Source organism: Maylandia zebra, linkage group LG9, assembly GCF_041146795.1.
Source record: "Maylandia zebra isolate NMK-2024a linkage group LG9, Mzebra_GT3a, whole genome shotgun sequence".
Taxonomy (NCBI): Eukaryota; Metazoa; Chordata; class Actinopteri; order Cichliformes; family Cichlidae; genus Maylandia; species Maylandia zebra.
The window spans coordinates 144,559-164,604 of NC_135175.1; the positions used below are offsets into that span (position 1 = coordinate 144,559).

The 20,046-nt window shown below is 41.2% G+C and overlaps 1 protein-coding gene across 2 annotated transcripts in view; it reads left to right on the forward strand.

Moving 5' to 3' along the window:
• arhgef4 (Rho guanine nucleotide exchange factor (GEF) 4) overlaps positions 1-20,046 on the forward strand; it is a 110,021-nt gene that overhangs the window by 55,988 nt on the left and 33,987 nt on the right. For both annotated transcript variants that reach the window (XM_004572071.6, XM_004572072.5), the window contains one exon: positions 16,785-16,936. In XM_004572071.6, coding sequence (XP_004572128.1) covers positions 16,785-16,936 — 152 coding nt within the window. The remainder of the gene's footprint in view (positions 1-16,784; positions 16,937-20,046) is intronic.

Below are 20,046 nucleotides of genomic sequence, written 5' to 3' on the forward strand. Positions count from 1 at the left end.
AACCATTCTCAAATATATGAAAAGACACTTAAGTGATACAATATTAGAATTAAAATAAGTCCACAGAAAAGTGGCAGGGGGTAGCACCAGGGTTCATTCAATCAAATTATACACCTGTGTCATCACAGTCACCCCTCAGTTAGCTTAACTGCCACTGTTACTGGTACCAACTGAGACACCACCACTCAGTTGGTATTTGGGCTGCCTGCCGAGTGCTAACTGTTTACAGCTTTTCTTGTACAGTGTTTGTGGTTTCGTATGAGTACCAAAATTAAGCAAGCAAGCAGAAATCTCATGGCTGTCCCTGTCGCCAGCAGTCCACAGCAAGAGCAGAATGAGGCATGTCACATTTACCTGGGTTTTCACCACACATTGACTGAACCTGAAGCCTGTGCAATTTGTTGTCAGCTCCAGCACAAGACCCTAGAAAGATGGGTGACGTTTGTGGAGAAATTACTGGGAAACATGGCTATAGCACGGCATGAAGCTTTCCTTTCTAAGTGTAGGAACTTGGGTTTGTCTGAATCCAAAGGCAAGTTGATGTACCTGCATCTGACTGGGCTGAATGAAGTATGTTGATGGGTTAGAAGAGGGTGAGCTAGAACTAAGCAAGAATGCTAGCTAGCTTCAGCTGAACTTGACAATCACCAGGATGATGATGATGTGCTGGACATCCACGGTTTCTCGGAGGATGAGCTGCAGAGCCTGTCATTGACTCAGTGTGCCACTGCCCCAGCCAGCCAAGACACCATATTCGTTGTTCTGATGTGAAGCAGAGGAGCTGCAGGTGGACTGGTTTTCTTCCGAGTCAGTTCAGAAAAAATCATGGTTGAAAGCCATCTTGGGTCAGCTGTAGCTCAGGAGGTAGAGCAGATCATCTGCTAATGGGAAGCTTGGCGGGTCCATCCCTGGCTCTTCCAGTCTGCATGCCAAATTTCGTTGGGTATGTCCCCAAGTTGCTCTGTAATACATCCATCGGAGTATGAATGCATGTAAATGTTAGTTAGAAGCACTTTCACAGAAAAAGCATAGAAAAAAGTTCAGATGTGAATGTGTGAATGAGGCAAGTTGTGTAAAGTGCTTTGAGTGCTCAGAATGAGTGCATTATATAGTCTGTACCTCCCTATGTTAGCGGAGCCTTTGGAGCAAGTTCACCATCATCACTGTGCCCGGGTATAGACATCGAATCCTGAGGTGTTTCAATGATCTACTGGTGTGTGTGTGTGTGTGTGTGTGTGTGTGTGTGTGTGTGTGTGTGTGTGTGTGTGTGAGACAGAGAGAGAGAGAATCACATTCAGTTTAACATCAGTGTGTTTGCGTCCTTGCACACTTTCTACTGTTCCTGTATGGCTGAAAGCACAAAGCCAGCAAACAGCTCAGCCTGGCACTTCCTTGTACATACTGCACCTCCCCCCTCCATCCTCTCCCTTTTATCCTGCCACTCTGCTTTGCTTCAGTTGGTCAAAGCATGGAAGTCTTTGTCAGAGTTTTGTTTAGAGAGTTCAGATTCCCTTCATTTATGTGAAACAGCGAGGGACTGTGTAGACTTTGTTTTCGTTTGTTCTGTAAAGTTTATTACATTGTAATTTATTTTTTTCTTCACAGGGAACTTAATGTAGCTTGGTGTCCCCTTATTTAACTGTTATCCTCAAGGCTCTTTAGACCTAAGATTAAGGCTACAGTTAGGGTTCACATGTGCCCCCAGTAGTGAATTTCTACCTGTAAAGCACATAAAGAAAAATATCATAACAGAGTAAATGTAAGGTTGAAATGTATGTAAGGTACTTGTTTTTGATCTGCTAAAATATATACTAACCCTAAGTCTATGTGTAGACCCTGTTTTGTTCTTGTACAGCAAGTAAATAAGTATTCAACATGTCCCCAGTTTTCTTGTAAATATGCTTGTATTTATTGTATTGCCTTGGGATATTGTGTCGCATACTCGATAAGAGCTAAAACAAATTGATATTCCTGTGCACTCCAGTAAAATGGCCCGATAAAGTCCATGCTGATGCGCTCCGAGGCCTCCATAAAAGGTAGTGGTCACAAAGACACTTTTGGAATTGCCACCTAGTTCACCAGTTTCACTTTGTCCATGTGGCCCCTTGCGGGCCAGGTGCAGTGTCTGTAGCTACAGCAGAGTAGAAAGTGTTAGTAGAGACAGCGGCCATCGGTCTGCCATCCCTGGCCAGTGACCTGGAGCCTCCTACTTGAGGCCAGGACTGGCTGACTGTCTGCCCACCACCCGAAACGGTGGCCCCAGCAGCTCCCTCAGCTGAGCCACAAGATGGTCCTCTGCTAGCATTACCACCATGCCTAAACTGGTGAGCTGGTGACAGCGGACCCACTGGGTGGTGCCAGCTGGAAGACACTGACACAAGTTTTTTTTTCTTACCTGTTGACTGAAACATATTCCAATTGTAGTTATATAATGCATAGAAACTGCATTAGACCCTTTGATTATAACATATATAACATTATACTAGGTTATCATTATATAAATATCATAATATCTAGATAGTTAATAATCAGAAAAAGAAAAAAAGTGATGTGAAAAAGTGCTTTTCCCCTTCCTGATTTCCTATTTCTTGTGTTTGTCACACTTAAATGTTTCAGATCATCAAAATAAATGTAAATATTAGGCAAAAATAACACAAGTAAACACAAAATGCAATTTGTAAATGAGGGGGTTTACTATTAAGGGACAAAAATCCAAACCTACATGGCCCTGCGTATAAAACAGTGGCCACCCTTAGCAGCAACAACTGCATTCAAGAGTTTGCGATAACTGGCAATGAGTCTTTTACAGTGCTGGGGAGGAATTTTGTCTTTGCAAAATCATTGTAATTCAGCCCCATTGGAGCATTTTTGAGCAAGAACTGCTTTTTTCAACTGTTAGCATCTCAATCAAAGTCAGGACTTTGACTAGGCCACTCCAAAGTCTTCATTTTCTTTTTCTTAAGCCATTCAGAGGTGGACTTGCTGGCGTGTTTGGATAATTGTCCTGCTGCAGAACCCAATTACACTTCATCTCGTTTAAGTTTAGGTGGACAGCAGGGTTCCATTTACTGCAGTCATCCAGGTCTTTAGGCAGCAAAACCACCACCATATTTTACTGTTGGTGTGTGGTTATTTGTCTGAAATGTTGTGTTATTTAATGCCACATAAAAAGGGACACAAACCTTCCAAAAAAACTCAGCTTTTGTCTCGTCAGTCCACAGAATATTTTCACAAGAGTCTTGGTGGGGTTTTTTCAGTCAGCAGTGGTTTTCTCCTTGAATTCTCCCATCGATGCCACTTTTGCCCAGTCTCGTTCTTATTGGTTAATTATGAACAGTGTTGGGAAGGTTACTTTTAAAATGTATTCCATTACAGATTACAGAATACATGCCCCAAAATGTATTCTGTAACGTATTCCATTACGTTACTCAATCAGAGTAACGTATTCTGAATACTTTGGATTACTTAATACATTATCATGCTGTTTACAACTACGTGAATGTACTATTGCTGTGTGATTTATTACTGTTACTGAAGGTCTGCGGCTCCGAACCGTAGTAAAGGGACCTCTGGCTAATACGTCGGGTTCGTGTCGGGCTCGTAGCTGAAAACTAGCTTTACTTTGTTGTCTGGGTCAACTTTTCTTGCGAGAGACAGAGAGAGGCGTTGAAAGACTGCTCCAACGGAACGTATTGTTTCAGAGGAAAACAGGAACACGGTGTACAGTCGAGTCTTAATAGCTTACTTACAACTGGGCTCGTCAGGCTCTCTTTTTGGCTGCAGTGGTTATTATTATATTTACATGCTTCCAGCTCCCGTTTCTGCTCGGAGACAGCTCGAACTTTTCCTTTTTCTCCCTCCTCGCTCACAGACACATAACGGGTACAGCAGTCCATTCTCCCTGCAGCACGGACTACACTGCCCATGATGCTACATTCTTTAGAGCTATACCTGTAGCATTCTGCCTGTTAGCTTAGCACACCACCAACAACAAAAAGGCGCTCTCTCACCCAGCAAACACAGACAGAGAGAGAGAGCGTCACCCTGTAACCATGGCAACCGTAACGCTGCCGCCTGGAACTACAGAACGTAGCTGTCAAACAAAACCCAAACAGTCCTGACCCGCGACAAAATGAAACAGGAAAGTACCGCAGTGTAATCCATTTATTTCAACAAAGTAACTGTATTCTGAATACCACCTTTTTAAACGGTAACTGTAACGGAATACAGTTACTCATATTTTGTGTTTTAAATACGTAACGGCGGTACATGTATTCCGTTACTCCCCAACACTGATTATGAACTTATGACCTTAGCTGAGACGTGAAGCCTTCTGTTCTTTAAGGTTGTTCTTTCTTTTGTGACCTCCTGGAAATGTCCACTGTTACAAACTACAGGTTTGTGGCTAAGAAGAATATCCAGTCTGCCTCAACCTTGGTAAATGTTCTTTTGCATGTGACAGTGTTGCTTTCTGTACTACAAATGTTCTGAGGGTAACCTGGCAGATTGTTTTTAGGAAGTTTACATAGACTTTCCACCTTTTCAAAGAACTAGTTGGAGTTTGAAGTAGATTTCAAGTTCATTTTCAGTTGACTGATGGTCCTTGAGTCCAGCTGCTGGTTGATATGGATAATATGATACAGTCTTTAAGATAAGATGTAGCCCCAGTATTCAAGCTCTCATATGTAAGGAAAAGGATTTTAAGTTTGATTCTGAACAGATACACAGTGAAGCAAAGCCAGTATGGGGAAAATATTGGCGTGTCTCTTTCTAGTCACTGTCAGTACGCTCACTGCAGCATTTCAGATCAAATGAAGGGTTACCAAGGAGTAGGACAGCCTCATAATAAAGTAGCCCAACCCAGAAGTAATAAATGCATGAACCAGTTTTTTAGCAACACACTGAGATTTGATCCAAAAAAGCTGATGCTTGTTCATCTGGATGTGGTGTTTTCAGTGTGAGAAAGGTTTCATCACTCATCCAAGTGACTTCTTCAGTCTCGACTGATTGCAGGTTTCCCCAACCTTATAAAGAGTACAAGAGTACATAAACACTGTGTTCAGATGATTAGAATCAACTTTTTGGGATTTGTCTGTGAAGGTTCTCAGTCATCCAGGTCATTGTATTCTAAGAAGCTTGGAAAGAAAAGCGTCTGGACTTCTTTAAGTTGCTTGAAGACGTTTCACCTCTCCTCCGAGAACCTTCTTCAGTTCTAGGCTCAAATGATGTGGAGTCCCAGATTTAAGCCCTGTGGGAGTTTCCCCCCAAAGAGAGACAAAAGGACCCCCTGATGATCCTCTACCTAATCACCTGAGCCAAGGTGTGAAAATGGGTGTGGGTCACAATCAGCCAGGGTTTAGGGTGAGCTCATTGTGAAACCTAGCCCCACCCTATCATGGGATTTCCTGAGGTCAGATGGCCCAGGGCGTCTGGGAAGGGATCTCAAAACTGGATTATAGATGGCAGACAGTTGGTGTCGTAAACCACCGCCTCTGTTCAAAGATGGTCGCTCACAGTGGACATAGATGGCTTCTTTCACTCCTCTTCCACTTTTTGGGATTTCCTTACCCAGATGACTGAGCATGCATCAAGACTGAGACAGGATGTTTCTAATTTTAGAGATATTGTGCAAATGCAAGGTAGCGGTTATACTTATTTGATTAATGTGCACATTGACCCCCATACACCCACACCCTGAAAAAGCTGAAACGTCTGAAATTAAATGTAAATATATGAATGATACTGCCTAAGGTAAGCACATATAATGTAAACAGGATTGTAAACAGAATTCATGTCTAAAATAAAAAGATTTGGTTCCAGCACAGAACCCTGTGGCACTCCATTATTGATTATTGGTAATGGTAGTGTGTGAGGCAGTCTGTTAGACAGTAATAAATGAAACCCCTAAAATCAGTAGCCTTAAAGTTAGGGCATGCACTGATCTCTATAATTAAATTCTATGGTCAGCAGTATTGAACACTGCACTGAGTTCTAGCCAGGGGAGAGTCCACTGTGAGAGATCATAAGAAGATTATTATTAAGATATTTTTACTCATATTTTTAAGACTATATGTGTTCTGTGATGAGCTCTGAAACCTGACTGAACTCTTCAAATTAACAATTTCTCTGAAGATGATCAGTTATCTGTTTCCAAATACTCTTCTTCCCCTTATCATGGTGGAGTTTCTCCGGGTACCCAAAGCGAGGGATAAACTCATGGAATATTTTGTCAAATGCGGTTTTCCCATATTTATTCCTTGTTGGATACACCTGAGCAAAGCGTTTGAAGTGGTCTACAAGAACAAGAATGTACTCATACCCGTGACTTTGCTCTAGGTGTAGGTAGTCAATACAAAGCAACTTGAAAGGACTACTGGTACTGATAAGTCCATAGGAGCTCGTTGGGGAAGACTGGGATGCTTCTGTTTGATATAGACACATCGTTTGTTTGCATAGTCCTCTATACTGCATGTTGGGCCAATAAAACTGTTCACAGGTGAGGTGTGTTACACCAACATGACCCATGTCATTATGAAGTGTTCTCAGCACCAGGGGCTTTAGCTTTTCAGGAAGCACAAGCTGTTTATGCTGTTTATGCTGTTTATGCTGCATTTCTACTATTCACCCGAAAAGTTGCTGCTTGGGGCCCCTCATCCTCCTGCCCTGCTTTGCTTCCTTGCCATGCTGCAGACACCACCTCTGATGACATAGTCTCTGTGTGCTCTGTCATTCTGTCTTGGAGGTTTACTGGGTAACTTCACAGAGTGTCTGCATCTATATTCAGCTTCAGATTTAGTCTGGTAGTGCTCAGGATGGATGTTAAGATGTGATTATCAATGCAGACTGTGAATGTGGGGGCATAATACAAGTAGTCTTGAAACTTATCACAGGTGGACGGCTTTAGTGCCAAAAACTCAAGCTTACCGAAATGAAGGTGGTAATTTCTCTCAGCTGATGTTGGAGTTCTTGAGCCATATCTGATGACACGTAACTTGTTGTCCTGACGCTGGTGCAGCACTGCACCTAACCCTTCACTGGATGTGTCGGTGTGCAGTATGAATAAAAGGTTGAAGTTTAACAAGTTTAGCTAAAACATCCCGGTGCTCAAGACATGTCCTTCAACGCACATATTGAACAAATATGTAAGACTGCGTTCTTCCATTTGTGCAACATCTCTAAAATTAGAAATATCCTGTCTCAGAGTGACGCTGAAAAACTAGTTCATGCATTTATTACTTCCAGGCTGGACGACTGTAATTCATTATTATCAGGAAGTCCTAAAAACTCCCTGAAAAGCCTTCAGTTAATCCAAAATGCTGCAGCAAGAGTCCTGACAGGGACTAGAAAGAGAGAGCAGATTTCTCCTGTTTTGGCTTCCTGTTAAATCCAGAACTCAAAATCCTGCTCCTCACATACAAGGTCTTAAATAATCAGGCCCCATCTTATCTTAATGAGCTTGTAGTACCATATCACCCTATTAGAGCACTTCGCTCTGCAGGCCTACTTGTTGTTCCTAGAGTATTTAAAAGTAGAATGGGAGGCAGAGCCTTCAGTTTTCAGGCCCCTCTTCTGTGGAACCAGCTTCCAGTTTGGATTCAGGAGACAGACACTATCTCTACTTTCAAGATTAGGCTTAAAACTTTCCTTTTTGCTAAAGCATATAGTTAGGGCTGGACCAGGTGACCCTGAATCCGCCCTTAGTTATGCTGCAATAGACGTAGGCTGCCGGGGATTCCCATGATGCACTGGGTGTTTCTTCTTCACTCACTATGTGTTAATAGACCTCTCTGCTTGCTCATTAGGGGTCATATGATTGTTGGGTTTTCTCTGTATGTATTATTGTAGGGTCTACCTTACAATATAAAGCGTCTTGAGGTGACTTTTGTGATTTGGCGCTGTATAATTAAAGTTGAGTTGAAATTGAATGGTCTTTAACCTTCCTGTACAAAGGCTTAGGGATAGAGTTATAGCACTTTTGAACTGGATTGGCTGCTTCTGGTCAAGATTCTCGAAGTTAACAGGAATGCCACTTTTTGGATACTGTTTGCTCTGGCACTCGTGTGCCTGGCTATCCTGCATGGTACATATTTAGGTATCAACACTTGACTGCCCTGGTTGCTGACAAGGGTGACAAAAGTCTGTTGGCCTGGTGTCTATGATTCCTAATATGAAGTTCAAAGCTGTTCTTGGTGGCAAGAAGATATCAAGATATTAGCTTGAAGATTGAAGATATCTTCAAGCGACTTGATTTTGGCATCAGGTACTGGAAGTGCTTCTCTATCCAAGACTGTGCCATTATTGTGACCTGAACCCCACTGTCCAGTAGTACCTCAGTTGGTTCACCATTAAGGTAACAGGTAAACATACACCTTTTACTAGACAGTTTCCTTTCTTCACTGTGTGTCTTAACACTTGCTGATTATCAGTTGGAGTTCTTCTCTCATGTTTTTTTTTTTTTTACAATGTTTTGGGACTCTGGCTTTTGTCTGGTCACTGGTAGTCCCTCCCCAATGACCTGCTGTTGTTTCCCGGTTCTTGGACAGGAAAACCACAGCCTGGTGTCCCTCCTGACCACACTGGAAACAGGGGTTACTAGCAATCCCTTGGGTTATACATGGCCTGCATTTTCCTTTCACGGTGGACTTTGGTGGTGGAGCAGTACTGAATGAGCTGACCTGTGTGGACTCAGAAGAGTTTCCCACTGGAGTGAGAGCCTTCTCAGTAGTTTTGGCCAATCAGTTGACTGGTGTATTGAATCTCTGAGCTAATCTGCTGAGAAGCAAACATCACACGCCGTTTTAGCCCCGTTAGCCGGTCGGTACATATACTGATGTAGGTTTTCTCTGTCTTGTTGCTTAGCTTTGCTAAGCTCCTGAAATAGCTCTGCACTGCTCTTGTCTCTCAGGCATGCTCTAAAGAACCATTTGAGCTCAGCTAATGTTAACCCAGGTTTGGCCATTAACATATCCTTGAATGTACCTGGTTTAATTATCTTTAAGACAGTATGGATTATCTCTAATTCTGTAAAATTCTCAGCTTCATCACTCTGTCTACACAGAGAGCTATAACTAACATCCGAATCTCAGTTACTTGACTGGTTACCATGCAGGGTCTATCTGCCTTTGCACTAACTACTGAGGGTGGTACAATAGAGTGTGTTTCTGCAACAAGCTCACAATCCTCATCTGCAGCCACCGGAGGTCATTGCAGGTCAGTGATGAAGTTGTTGACTACTAGCAGGCGAGACATGCCTTAGTCCTCCTGCCTTGCCAGCCAGTCACTGTTCAAAAAGTCCACAATGAAGTCATAGAGTTCCACCTCTGATGCATTTTCTCCTGTTAGGTCATCTTCCACCTCATCCTCAATGGTGTCTGCAAGCTTGTACAATACCTCTGTTTTAGCAGTATTAATAAGCTCATGAAGCTTTCTCTGTATTCTTCATCGTAACTCTTGTAAAGCAGCCATTCTGGTATCCCAGATGGAGCAGGCGTAGCACGTTGGTCCAGGACATTAATCTTAGTTTATTGCTTGGTGATTAGCTACCGTCAGTAGGAGGCTCTAATCCCGGACGAGCCCCCACAATTGTTGTTGGCTGACCTGACAGGTGTCCAGGAGGGGTGCGATCCTCGATCCTGCTGCTCTGTATTAAAAGGGACAGCTATTTTTTTAAATTTACATGGTTAAAGTCTCTGCTAAGGAACCTTCTCTGCTGTAAGCTCATGGTGCTATGCAAATGACCAAGAGCAGAGTTAGCATTACAATCGAACTGTATTTGCACAGTAGTTATTAGGACCACATTAAACTCCCTAAGAAAGTAAACAGGCCCACATTTAACAGTCTAAGTCCCAGGAGTAGTAGTTCATTGTAGTCACTGAGTTAGTACACCAGTTTTTATTGCCAGACGCACAGACAGCCCCGCCTACTCTCACCAGAGTCACTAGTTTTGTCATGACATTATACTGTGTGGCCTTCTAACCTATTTGCAGAGGTAGAGTAACGCTTAACAAAAACCAGTCATTTTACCATTTGCCAGAATAGAAGACTAGAGCCAAGTCTCTGTACTGAGGATACAGGTGTTCCTGACAATTTTACACATGCTGTCCATAGTCTCAGATCATCCACTGAAGGGATGAGGCGTTGGTGAGAAAAGTAGTTTTGATACAGGCCACAGTTCCACTGTTACTGGCTGTTACTGACCCTATACCCAACATTTTGTATAGGCTGTGATGGAGGTAGATGATATGTTGTGATAAAGAAAATATTGTGGTCATTTTATCAGCCAGCACCAGTTTCAGATCTAATGTTTACAGTTATTTTAGGTTTGAGATTTTGTAATAGTAATGATGGATTATTTTCTACTTCCCTTAAAAGGCTGTCATGCCTCCCTATGGCCTCGTTTCAGGCTGTAAGGCCACAGAGAGGGCTGACTGCAGCTACAATGTAGGTCACATGATTATTGAAGGTAGCTGAGGGGGATGTCGTTACAAACTTGCATATTTCCATGCACAGATGTGGAGGTTACCGAGGACACCAAAGCCTGTAATATCCACTAGTGTCTGTACAATTAATCAGTGAATTGCTTATTACGTTATTATTACAGTATTACATAGCTTAATTATTTATTATTGCAGCTGTAATTATCTGTAAATATCAGCATCATGACTATTTAACAGGTTAAAAACATATACTTAGACACTATTTCAACAACCATCAAGCTAACCACCAGCTAAAACAGCAAACAATTAAAGAGAAAGTAAAAGATTCTGCAAAAAGATGTAAAAACGAGACGGAGCCCCCGTTCACATGGACATGCTGCTGGGCGCTGAAAGCAGTCATCTCACAGATTCTGTCACAAATATATGGCACTTTGTTCCAAACAATTCAAGTGATTAATAAGGTCAGTAAACACTGCTGTAGGAGAGAACCACGAAACGTTGGCACTGTGCATAACATTACAGGTGATCCTCGCCATGTATGAGTTCCAAATAAATTACCAATCAAAGTGATATCAAAGTGATCCCTGCTCAAGAAGTCTGCTGCTTAGCATATCATTTTTAATACTCTGGTTCAAGAGTTTTGCATTGTGAAACAGCAGTGTTGGGTAAGTTACTTTAAAATAGTAACTTAGTTACATTACTAGTTACTTCTATCAAAAGTAACTCAGTTACTTCAAGTTACTCGTTACTTTCAAAGTAACTAGTTACTAGGGACGAGGCTAACCAGAACGCCGTTTACTCGAGTGTGACATTATCTCCAGGTCCGTGTTCCAATTTCCGAGGTAAGTCGAACGCAACACACGAAGTAACGAATAGCGAGCCTATCTAAATCCCAGTAACGACTAACGCGTTCCTGATTTTGGCATAATAACTAGTTACCGTGCTCGTTACCACAATAATAACGTAGTTACTGTAACGTGTTACTTAATAACGCGTTAGTCCCAACACTGTGAAAGAGACACTCCAAATGCAACAACAGTAAGGGTCCAACCTGCAGCATTTAGTTACTTACATAGTTATGACAGGTAGGTGAGAACAAACAGTCAATAGTGTTCAACCTGGTCTTAATGAGCGATGATACAAACAGATACATGTTTTATATATTTTCTTTATTGTTTCTTGTTATTGTTCAGTCAAAGCATCACCATCATCATCATCATATGACCCCTCATTGTGAATGTAGGGAATAAACCACGCAGGAACCATCTGAACCCTGACAAACAACAAATAGAAAAACACTTTAATAACACAATTTGTTAAATATGATACACGTGTTAACATTAGTTTTACTACAGTTTACTTGTATTTTAACAAATGTAAACTGTATTCTAGGAATCACTGACAGAAAGTTGTAATAAAAATAATTATCTTTGTGTTTTCCCAAACTTTAGCTTTTCTCATTTTCGTGCTTGTTGTTCAGCTGCCATACTTCATCTGCATGGTGTCACCTCTTAACCATGTAAAATAACACACAAGCAGAGTATGTTACTAAAACTGGACATTGCAAACTTCATGACAGCATAATTTCTAACAGAGTGTAACTTCAGAATATGCAGAAGTCATTTCTACTTCATGGAATAATCTGACAAGCCAGACATGTCTGTTTGATTAGAACAGTTTCTCTGACTGCCCCAAATAAACCAAAGAGTTCATGAAAACTCTGAAATCCAAACATCAGTCTTTTTTTATCCTGGTGTAACTCTGAGAGCATGTGATGCTTTCAACAGAAGCAACAAAAACTAACAACCAAATAGGAAAACCTTAAACTTAAAAAGGAATTCAACCCTGTACCAAAATTCCAAGGACAACACTCCAGCTCCCACAAGACTCAGCCCACACAGCTGATAAGTTACACACCCATGCACATCCATCAAGCTAACGCTGCTCTAAGACACTTTAAATATATCGTAGATTGTTGGATTGAATGATGAACTGTTGACTGGAAATAGTTTTGGTGCAGGGTGCAGTGGGAAACGTCTGAAAGGTCAAACTGAAAGTTTTATCATTTATTTTACATTTTCAAAACATAACTTTTAGTTTTTATATTTCAATGGATGATGAGGTTTGGAACAAAAGAAATGAACGTGTTTATAGTGGAAACTAGATAAAAAAGGAGGGGGGGCTCTGTTAGCTAACAGTCAGCTGGCTGACCTCTGCCTGACCTCTGGCTGACCTCTGGCTAACCTCTGGTTTTCTGTATATACCCATTTATTGCACACAAGCCATCTGTTCCTCATTTTGATCTATATTTGGGGTAGAGTAATCTGTCTTCTTATTATTCAGTAAAAGTAACTGAAATGTTATTTATAGAGCACCTTTCAATAAATATTACAAACTTTTTAAAAACCAAACTGCTTAAACATAATGCAAGTTTTTAGCTTTTACCGCTGAGTCCACAGTTTTTAAGCTGTGTGGGAGAGAGTGATGGTATCCACAGCAACAATGAGCTCATTAAGTATCACAAACAAATCAATATTGCATAATATTACCACTATACATTTTTAATGCATAGTGGTAATATGACATTGCTCGACTTTGTGTGTTGTAATGCTGAGAGCTGGAAGCACAGTTTGGATCCAAACAGTTTAAAGTGTAAGAAAGTCTTGATGCTATAGCAGTTTTAAAATGGTGATAAAGTGGGTGAGGAGGGAACAATGGGGTAGGTCAGGGGTCAGTGCACAGGTAGGTGACAAAGGTCAACTGGAAAGGCTCCAGTACAAGTAGCAGATCACTGAGACATGCACATCCCGAGCTAAAAGGTTTATTTACAGAGGAAAAGAAATGAAACAATACTGGGTCAGCTGACTCGAGCATCTATGGAGAGGTGGTGGCTGAGCCAGCGCAGACCAGCAGGGGGGCTAGATCCAGCTAAGACTGGTTTAGGTGGTGAGATGACACATTGGTGAAGAAGATGGTGGTCTGGACTGTGGACCGCCTGAAGAGCCGGTCGGTGAGCTGAAACAGACAAGATGACCTCCAATGAACACTTTTACTACTAAATAGTACAGATAGTAAGAGAGATCGTTTCAATCCAGGTCTGCTGAAGTGAAAGAAGCACTCTGATCTCTTTCTTCTTCTCATTCAATGATAATCTTTGGGGTAAAGAGGTGATCAGACAATCATTTGCTTGGAATCTTTAAATCAATGACCATAAAATATTTAATGGCCATAATGAAAATAAAATAGGAATTCCCAAAATACGGCCACACTATTTTTGGTACAGCAGTTCAGTACTCTACCTTTTTCACTATAAGGCTAGCTAGTCACGCTAGCTCAGCTAAACTCACCAAGAAACAGTTCCAGCAGTTATTCCTGACATACACTTTCCCAGATCTCCTCTCTCTCTCTCTCTCTCTCTCTCTCTCTCTCTCTATATATATATATATATATATATATATATATATATATATAAAGGTACATGAAAATGCTTTCTTAATCACTTATTTACACTTTATAAATGATCTGTTTCATATATGATCTGCTTTTTAATCCAGAATAAACAATTATTTTCCAGATTTTCACTACGGCCGTCTTCCTCTCCTTGTCCACCACTACTATGTCTGGTTTGTTAGCCATCCCACAGGATCTTAGCTCGGTCATTCATACCCCAGGACGTATCTGAGCTTGTGACTTCCAGGCCATGCTCTGCACAAATGTTCCTGTATATTATGCCAGCAACCTGGTTATAGCATTCTATGCACTGCCTGCTAGCATCCTGCATCTACTGTTATGTACAGTAGAGGCATCAGAGGTATCCTTATATGGATAAGTGGCAGAGAATGGATGGATGGATGGTGAGTGTATGACTTTAAAAAAGCCTTTCCTACCAGTTTACTTAGCATTGCAAATGGATATTTTATCCCTCCTTTCTCTCCCTCCATGCTTCTGTTACTCAGACTGCAGGAGCTCTGTGCACATAAACAAAGACCAGCTAATACCTGGAGCTCTCTTATCTCTCTACTGCATCACCAGTCAGGGTGTCCTACACTGCCCCCATCAGAGCAACACCTGCAACGTCTCTTCTTGATGCTGGCAGTGATAGTGGTGTTGCATTATATAGCGTTACATAATGTGTATGATGCTGGTGTAATCCTAATAGAGGAGTAGCTTGGTGTGCTTTGCCTTGTACCATAGATAAGTGTGTGTCAGTGTCAGTGAGGAACAAAGGTACCAAAGAAAATCGAATTCATTTTAATAACTAAATTCTGTAATGACTTTGAATGAGGAGTGTGTGTGTGTGTGTGTGTGTGTGTGTGTGTGTGTGTGTGTGTGTGTGTGTGTGTGTGTGTGTTTGGACGGGTGGGGGGTGGGGTGGGGTAGAGGAGGGGAGAGGATCTTTCTTTATGGACATCTCTCTGTCTCCACAGTGACTTGTCACCAAGGAGACAGAGCTGTTGGCAAGGCAACCAAGGGTGACGCCTATGATGAGGTGTGACAGCATAAGTATTTTTAGCCCGTCAGCTAGGTGTTCACAAATGTGAGTTCAGACACTTCAAAGGATGGATGGGAGGTAGGATGATGAGAAAGAAAGCTGGTTTAAATAAGAGCTAAATGCTGTGTCGTGGTCAGTGGTTCTCATGTAGTGCTGATGTCACAGACCAGAATGACCACCAATCGTTATAGCAGGCCGTGGTTAAACATGACTAACTGGACCGATGAAGTATTATACTCCCAGTACAGTAGTGAGGCCACAGTGCGTGAGTATCAGCAGGTATATACTCACTCGTTTCATTTCACTTTCTTTAATAATACTCTGAAGATTTAGATGAACAAAAGGCAGTTTAAAAAAGTCACGTGATGTTAACACTTGATATTTATTTAAACCCCAGATATAATTAAGACATCAGGAAGGGGGCTAAATACCTTCCCGCAGCACTGCAGATATGGATCAGACGTGTTTTGATTTTATTTTTAAAGCTGATGTGGTACTTTATTTACTTTATTTACTTTATTTAGTTTATCTAGTTTAACCCTTTTTCAATTATTCAAACTATCACAAAAAATTACAAAAGCAATCAAATCTGTGCATGAATGTTTAAAATCCCAAATTCTTTAGTTTCCAGTGATAGAGAATGAAAAAGAGACTTTTGCTGTTATTAAACTGCTGTTCTTGAAGTGGACATGAAACACTTTACAGGCTTATGTACATCAGAGTCCTGACACAGATGTAACGCTGTGTGGATTTAAGTTTTTGGAACATCTTAGTGCCGTGCTGTGCCAGTGCAGAACATTCAGTCAGCGGGCTGGTTGGGAGCAGTAAGTAGATTTACATTAGTTTTTAACAGAAGCAGTAACTCAGTGGAACATAAGGACAGTAAAATGAAAAATCGGTTTGAGGGGATCATGTTTGCTGCCCCAGGATGCAACAGTGATGTTTTATGTTAAGGAATCAAGTTTTGAAAAAAGGAACTCTGAGAAAGAGACGGCAGACTTTTTGGAGACCTGATTTTGACTGACTGGTTTCCTTCATATTAAGTGAGGAATAGAGGTGAAGCCCAAATGTAAGTGAAGAAGAGTGTGAGGTTGTCAGGGTTGCCGACTGCATTTCAGTAAGTAATGCAGGTATGTTTGTGCTGTGATGTATTAACCTGTTACGTTGTGAACTGTTTGGCAAAAGAGAGAATGATTAGCGGATGAAATATCCCTGATTGCATCTTGTGAACAACTCTGCCAGCTGATTGTGCAGCCGGCAGCCGGCGTGTGTTGGACTTACTGAGTATTCTGTCTCGTGCGTGCGTGGCTCTACACGAATTGACAGACAGCTAAACATATGCAGTAGGCAATGAAAGCGTTGAATGATGACTCAGACATGGAAGCAAAGTAAAGGATTGTTTACTGTCTTCACTGGTGGACATTCTTCTTTTCCAGAATCTGTGAAAGGACACAGCTTGTCCTTCTCACAGGTGGATGTTGAAGGATTAAACAGAGAGACTAATGGTACACCTCATTGTGCAATTCCTAATACTAAAATGGTTCCTGTATTACCCTGCTCATGTGACCCTAAACATCCAACAGGAAGGAATGCGAGTAAAGCCACAGCACATTCACCTGACCGCAGTTTCCATGCAAACCACTAGGAGGTGCTAAAATACTTGACTCTCACATAACATTACACTGGGCTGCTTAACCTATAAAATGTCTGCCTGTCATCTGTGCATTATTTTGTATTTTAGTGTTTAGAAAACTGGCATAAAAATACAAAGATATACTTGATTATAAATCTAATGTAATCAAATTACAAACACATGTGAAGATATCTGTTTCCTTTTCTTTCTTTTCCTGACTCAGCTGCAGTCGCTCCTGATGGCACATTTGAAAAGTCAGCATTTGGGGATGACCTGAGCAGTGAAGAGGACCTCCTCTATGATGAATTTCGAGGATCTGGACATCGTTATGGACACCCAGGAGGAGGCGGAGGAGAGCAACTTGCCATCAATGAGGTAAGCAACATGGAACTGTAATCTCTAGCACCATCTTGTGACCACCAAGGTCAGAAGAATTATATATCTACTCTCAATTGATCTGTGTGAAAGATAGATGTCCTTGACCAAATGTAGGGTGGGGTTGATACCAAACTAAAAACAAAAAGAGTTCATCCTCGGCAGAGGACTACAGTTTGACATAAACCTGACCCTGGAGTAGTAAGAGTCATGTCAGCAGGGGGATCGCCTGCCAAGTCAGAGAGTGTTAGGATAAAGAAAACACTTACGTTTCTTTTCATTTATTGAATGTTAGGGTCCATAAAAGTTATGAACTCAACCAACTTGGAGGGAAAACAGATGTAAAAAGATATTTGACATAAAAGCTTACATGAGTCTTGATTTTGAGTTGTGCATACACATCCACAAATAAAGTTTTTCACCTTTACCCAAGGGTGATCTTGAGAGCAGGACTTCCACAGGGCTGCCCACAGGACAACTCAAGGGGGTTCCCAGCCACTTCGATAATGAACTATGTATTTGGACATATCTCCAGAATTGATTACGCTTCAACTTATATAACTCCACAATTTTATCAAAGCTTAAAAAACATTTGGTCCCACAGTCAAATAAATCGGACACATTAAGGATGCCTGCTTTACGCCACTGTAGCCAGTCAACCGATGTCCCTCCAATTAAAATTCTTTTATTCCCCCATAAGGTTGCCGAAGGTGATTTAATAAAGTCCCAGCGACCTGCCCTATGTAATTTACACCACAATGTCTTCGCATTTGCAATTATAGGATGGATAGTTTTATGACTGGTATCAAACAGCTCCCTCCAAGGAGAAATACCGCCATTAACTTCCGTCTCTATATGGGACCAGATGGGTTTAACTGGTGCAGTAGGTAACCAAGCCCTAAGTTGTTTCACGTTCATCACCCAATAATACCATTGGAAATTAGGCAATGAAAAACCTCCTTGCTTTGCACTCGCTTGAAGTTTCTTAATACTTAAACGATGCGGTGAGCTACCCCAAAGAAACTGGTATGACGTTCTTTTTATGAAATACTATGTTAGTTTTTTGCCAGATGTGACGGGACACAAACCCTCCAAAACAGTTCAAACTTTAGTCTCGTCAGTCGACAGGATATTTTTTTGGGGACCATCAAGGTGTTTTCTGGCAAAAGTGAGCGGAGTCTTCATGTTCTTTTTGGTGAGGAGTGTTTATTTTTCCTTGGAAGTCATATATGGATGCCATTTTTGTCCAGTCTGTTTCTTATTGTTGAAAGACGAGCACTGACAGTTCTACAGTGATGTTGTTCTTTTGTAGCCTCCTGGATGAGTCTTTGATATGCACTTGATAGGCCAGCCACTTGTGTGGTTCACCACTGTTCCAAGTTTTCTCCATTTGTGGATAATCACTGTGGTTCTCTGAAGTCCCAGAGCCTTAGAAATACCTTTGTAAACCTTTTCAGAGTAGGGTTGGGTATCGTTTAGGTTTTATCCAATGCCAGTGCGACACTAGTACTTTTGAAACGGTGCCGGTGCTCGAACTGGTGCTTAAAGAATGGAGAACACAAACTTTGTCCAAAAACCTCTTATGTTTTTATTTTTAGAACTCTCCTTTTTTCTGCAAAATGATAACCAAGTTAGCCTTTTCTGTTGATACAACATACCTCCTTTGGTTGGAACCACTGCTTAAACAATGGAAAACACAAACTTTGTCCAAAAACCTCTCATGTTTAGCTGGTTTTTTTTGTAAAAAGATAACAATGTCAGCATACAAAGACTTTTGCAGCTGATCAAACCCTCACACGTGCAATAACACTGCTATATGTGCAATTCTTCTTCTGACGAAGTTGTACTTTTGTATTTTCTTACTCAGTTGTATATAGCATTTGTATTTCTATTTTATTCTATTGTATATATTATTCTATTCTATTCTATTCTATTCTATTTTATTCTATTGTATATAGCATTTTATTTTATTGCATTTCAGACTCGAACTTGTGAACAGGTAACTGAACAATACATATGAAGCCAGGCGGGAGGGATATTCCTGCTGCGGTCGACTGTTCAGTGTAAGTGATGTCCTGTTTTCATTTACAGAGTGCCAAGCTGCTGCTTTGCCTGGGTGGATTTCTGGCTGCAGGGCCGAGGTCCTGATGCACCAGTGTTTATTTTAATGTGTTTAGACTGGTGTAACTCAACAGCGAAGAGCTGAAGATTATTGTGACGGCTGCGGCTGTCGGTGTTCTGTGTGTTTGTTTTATTTCACTGTATCAGTAGGCACCAATGCAGGGATTGATTGTATTTTAGAGTGGATTACTTGTTTATATCGTTGCAGACAGTGAAGGCGCTGCGTGGAAACTGTGTTTTTTTCTGGCTGCTTTTGCATGCACTGTGGTGAGCTTGAGTGGAGACGGCACTGAAGATTTTCCTTTTTATATTGTTTTGCCCAGTTAGTGTTCAGTGTGAGTTGCCATCTCTTTTAACATGTGTCAAACGTTGATTATTTTTCACAGGTTCCCCACATTGCTTATCCTGTCTCCCACGTACAATCATACAATTTTATAGTTTTAAACGTATTTAATAAAGTAAAGCTTTTAATTGTTTTTAGGTGCTACCGTTACATGTTTAATCTTATTTTGTATGAACATTAACCCCTTGTGAACTGACTGTATGCCTACAGCTCCATCCTATTGAAATGGCTACCTCCCACGGGTCACATAATTATAATAGGTCGCAGCTCTTATGCCTGATAGATGGGATTAGTAGAGGAGAGTGTGAAAAACTGAGATGTGTGGAGGAGATATGGATTATTGAGTGGAAGCTCTGGTCCCACCTTGTGAAAGCAACTATGTAGTAAAAGATTTGGGTTTCAGTAGGGGTGCCACTGGTGCCCAGTACTACAAACACTGAATCATTGTGAAAGAAATGTTGTTGTTATCTTATTGACATTCTTCTGATCACATTTCATACAGGTCCTTTATAACTGTTGTTGCTTTGCTATTACGTTGAATCCTGCAGAAATAGATACGATGCCCCGTACATGTGCACACACACACGCATCAGTTCTCTCCAGATCAGTCTTCACTGTACCCCCTCCTCCGTCCCTCTCTGCCAAA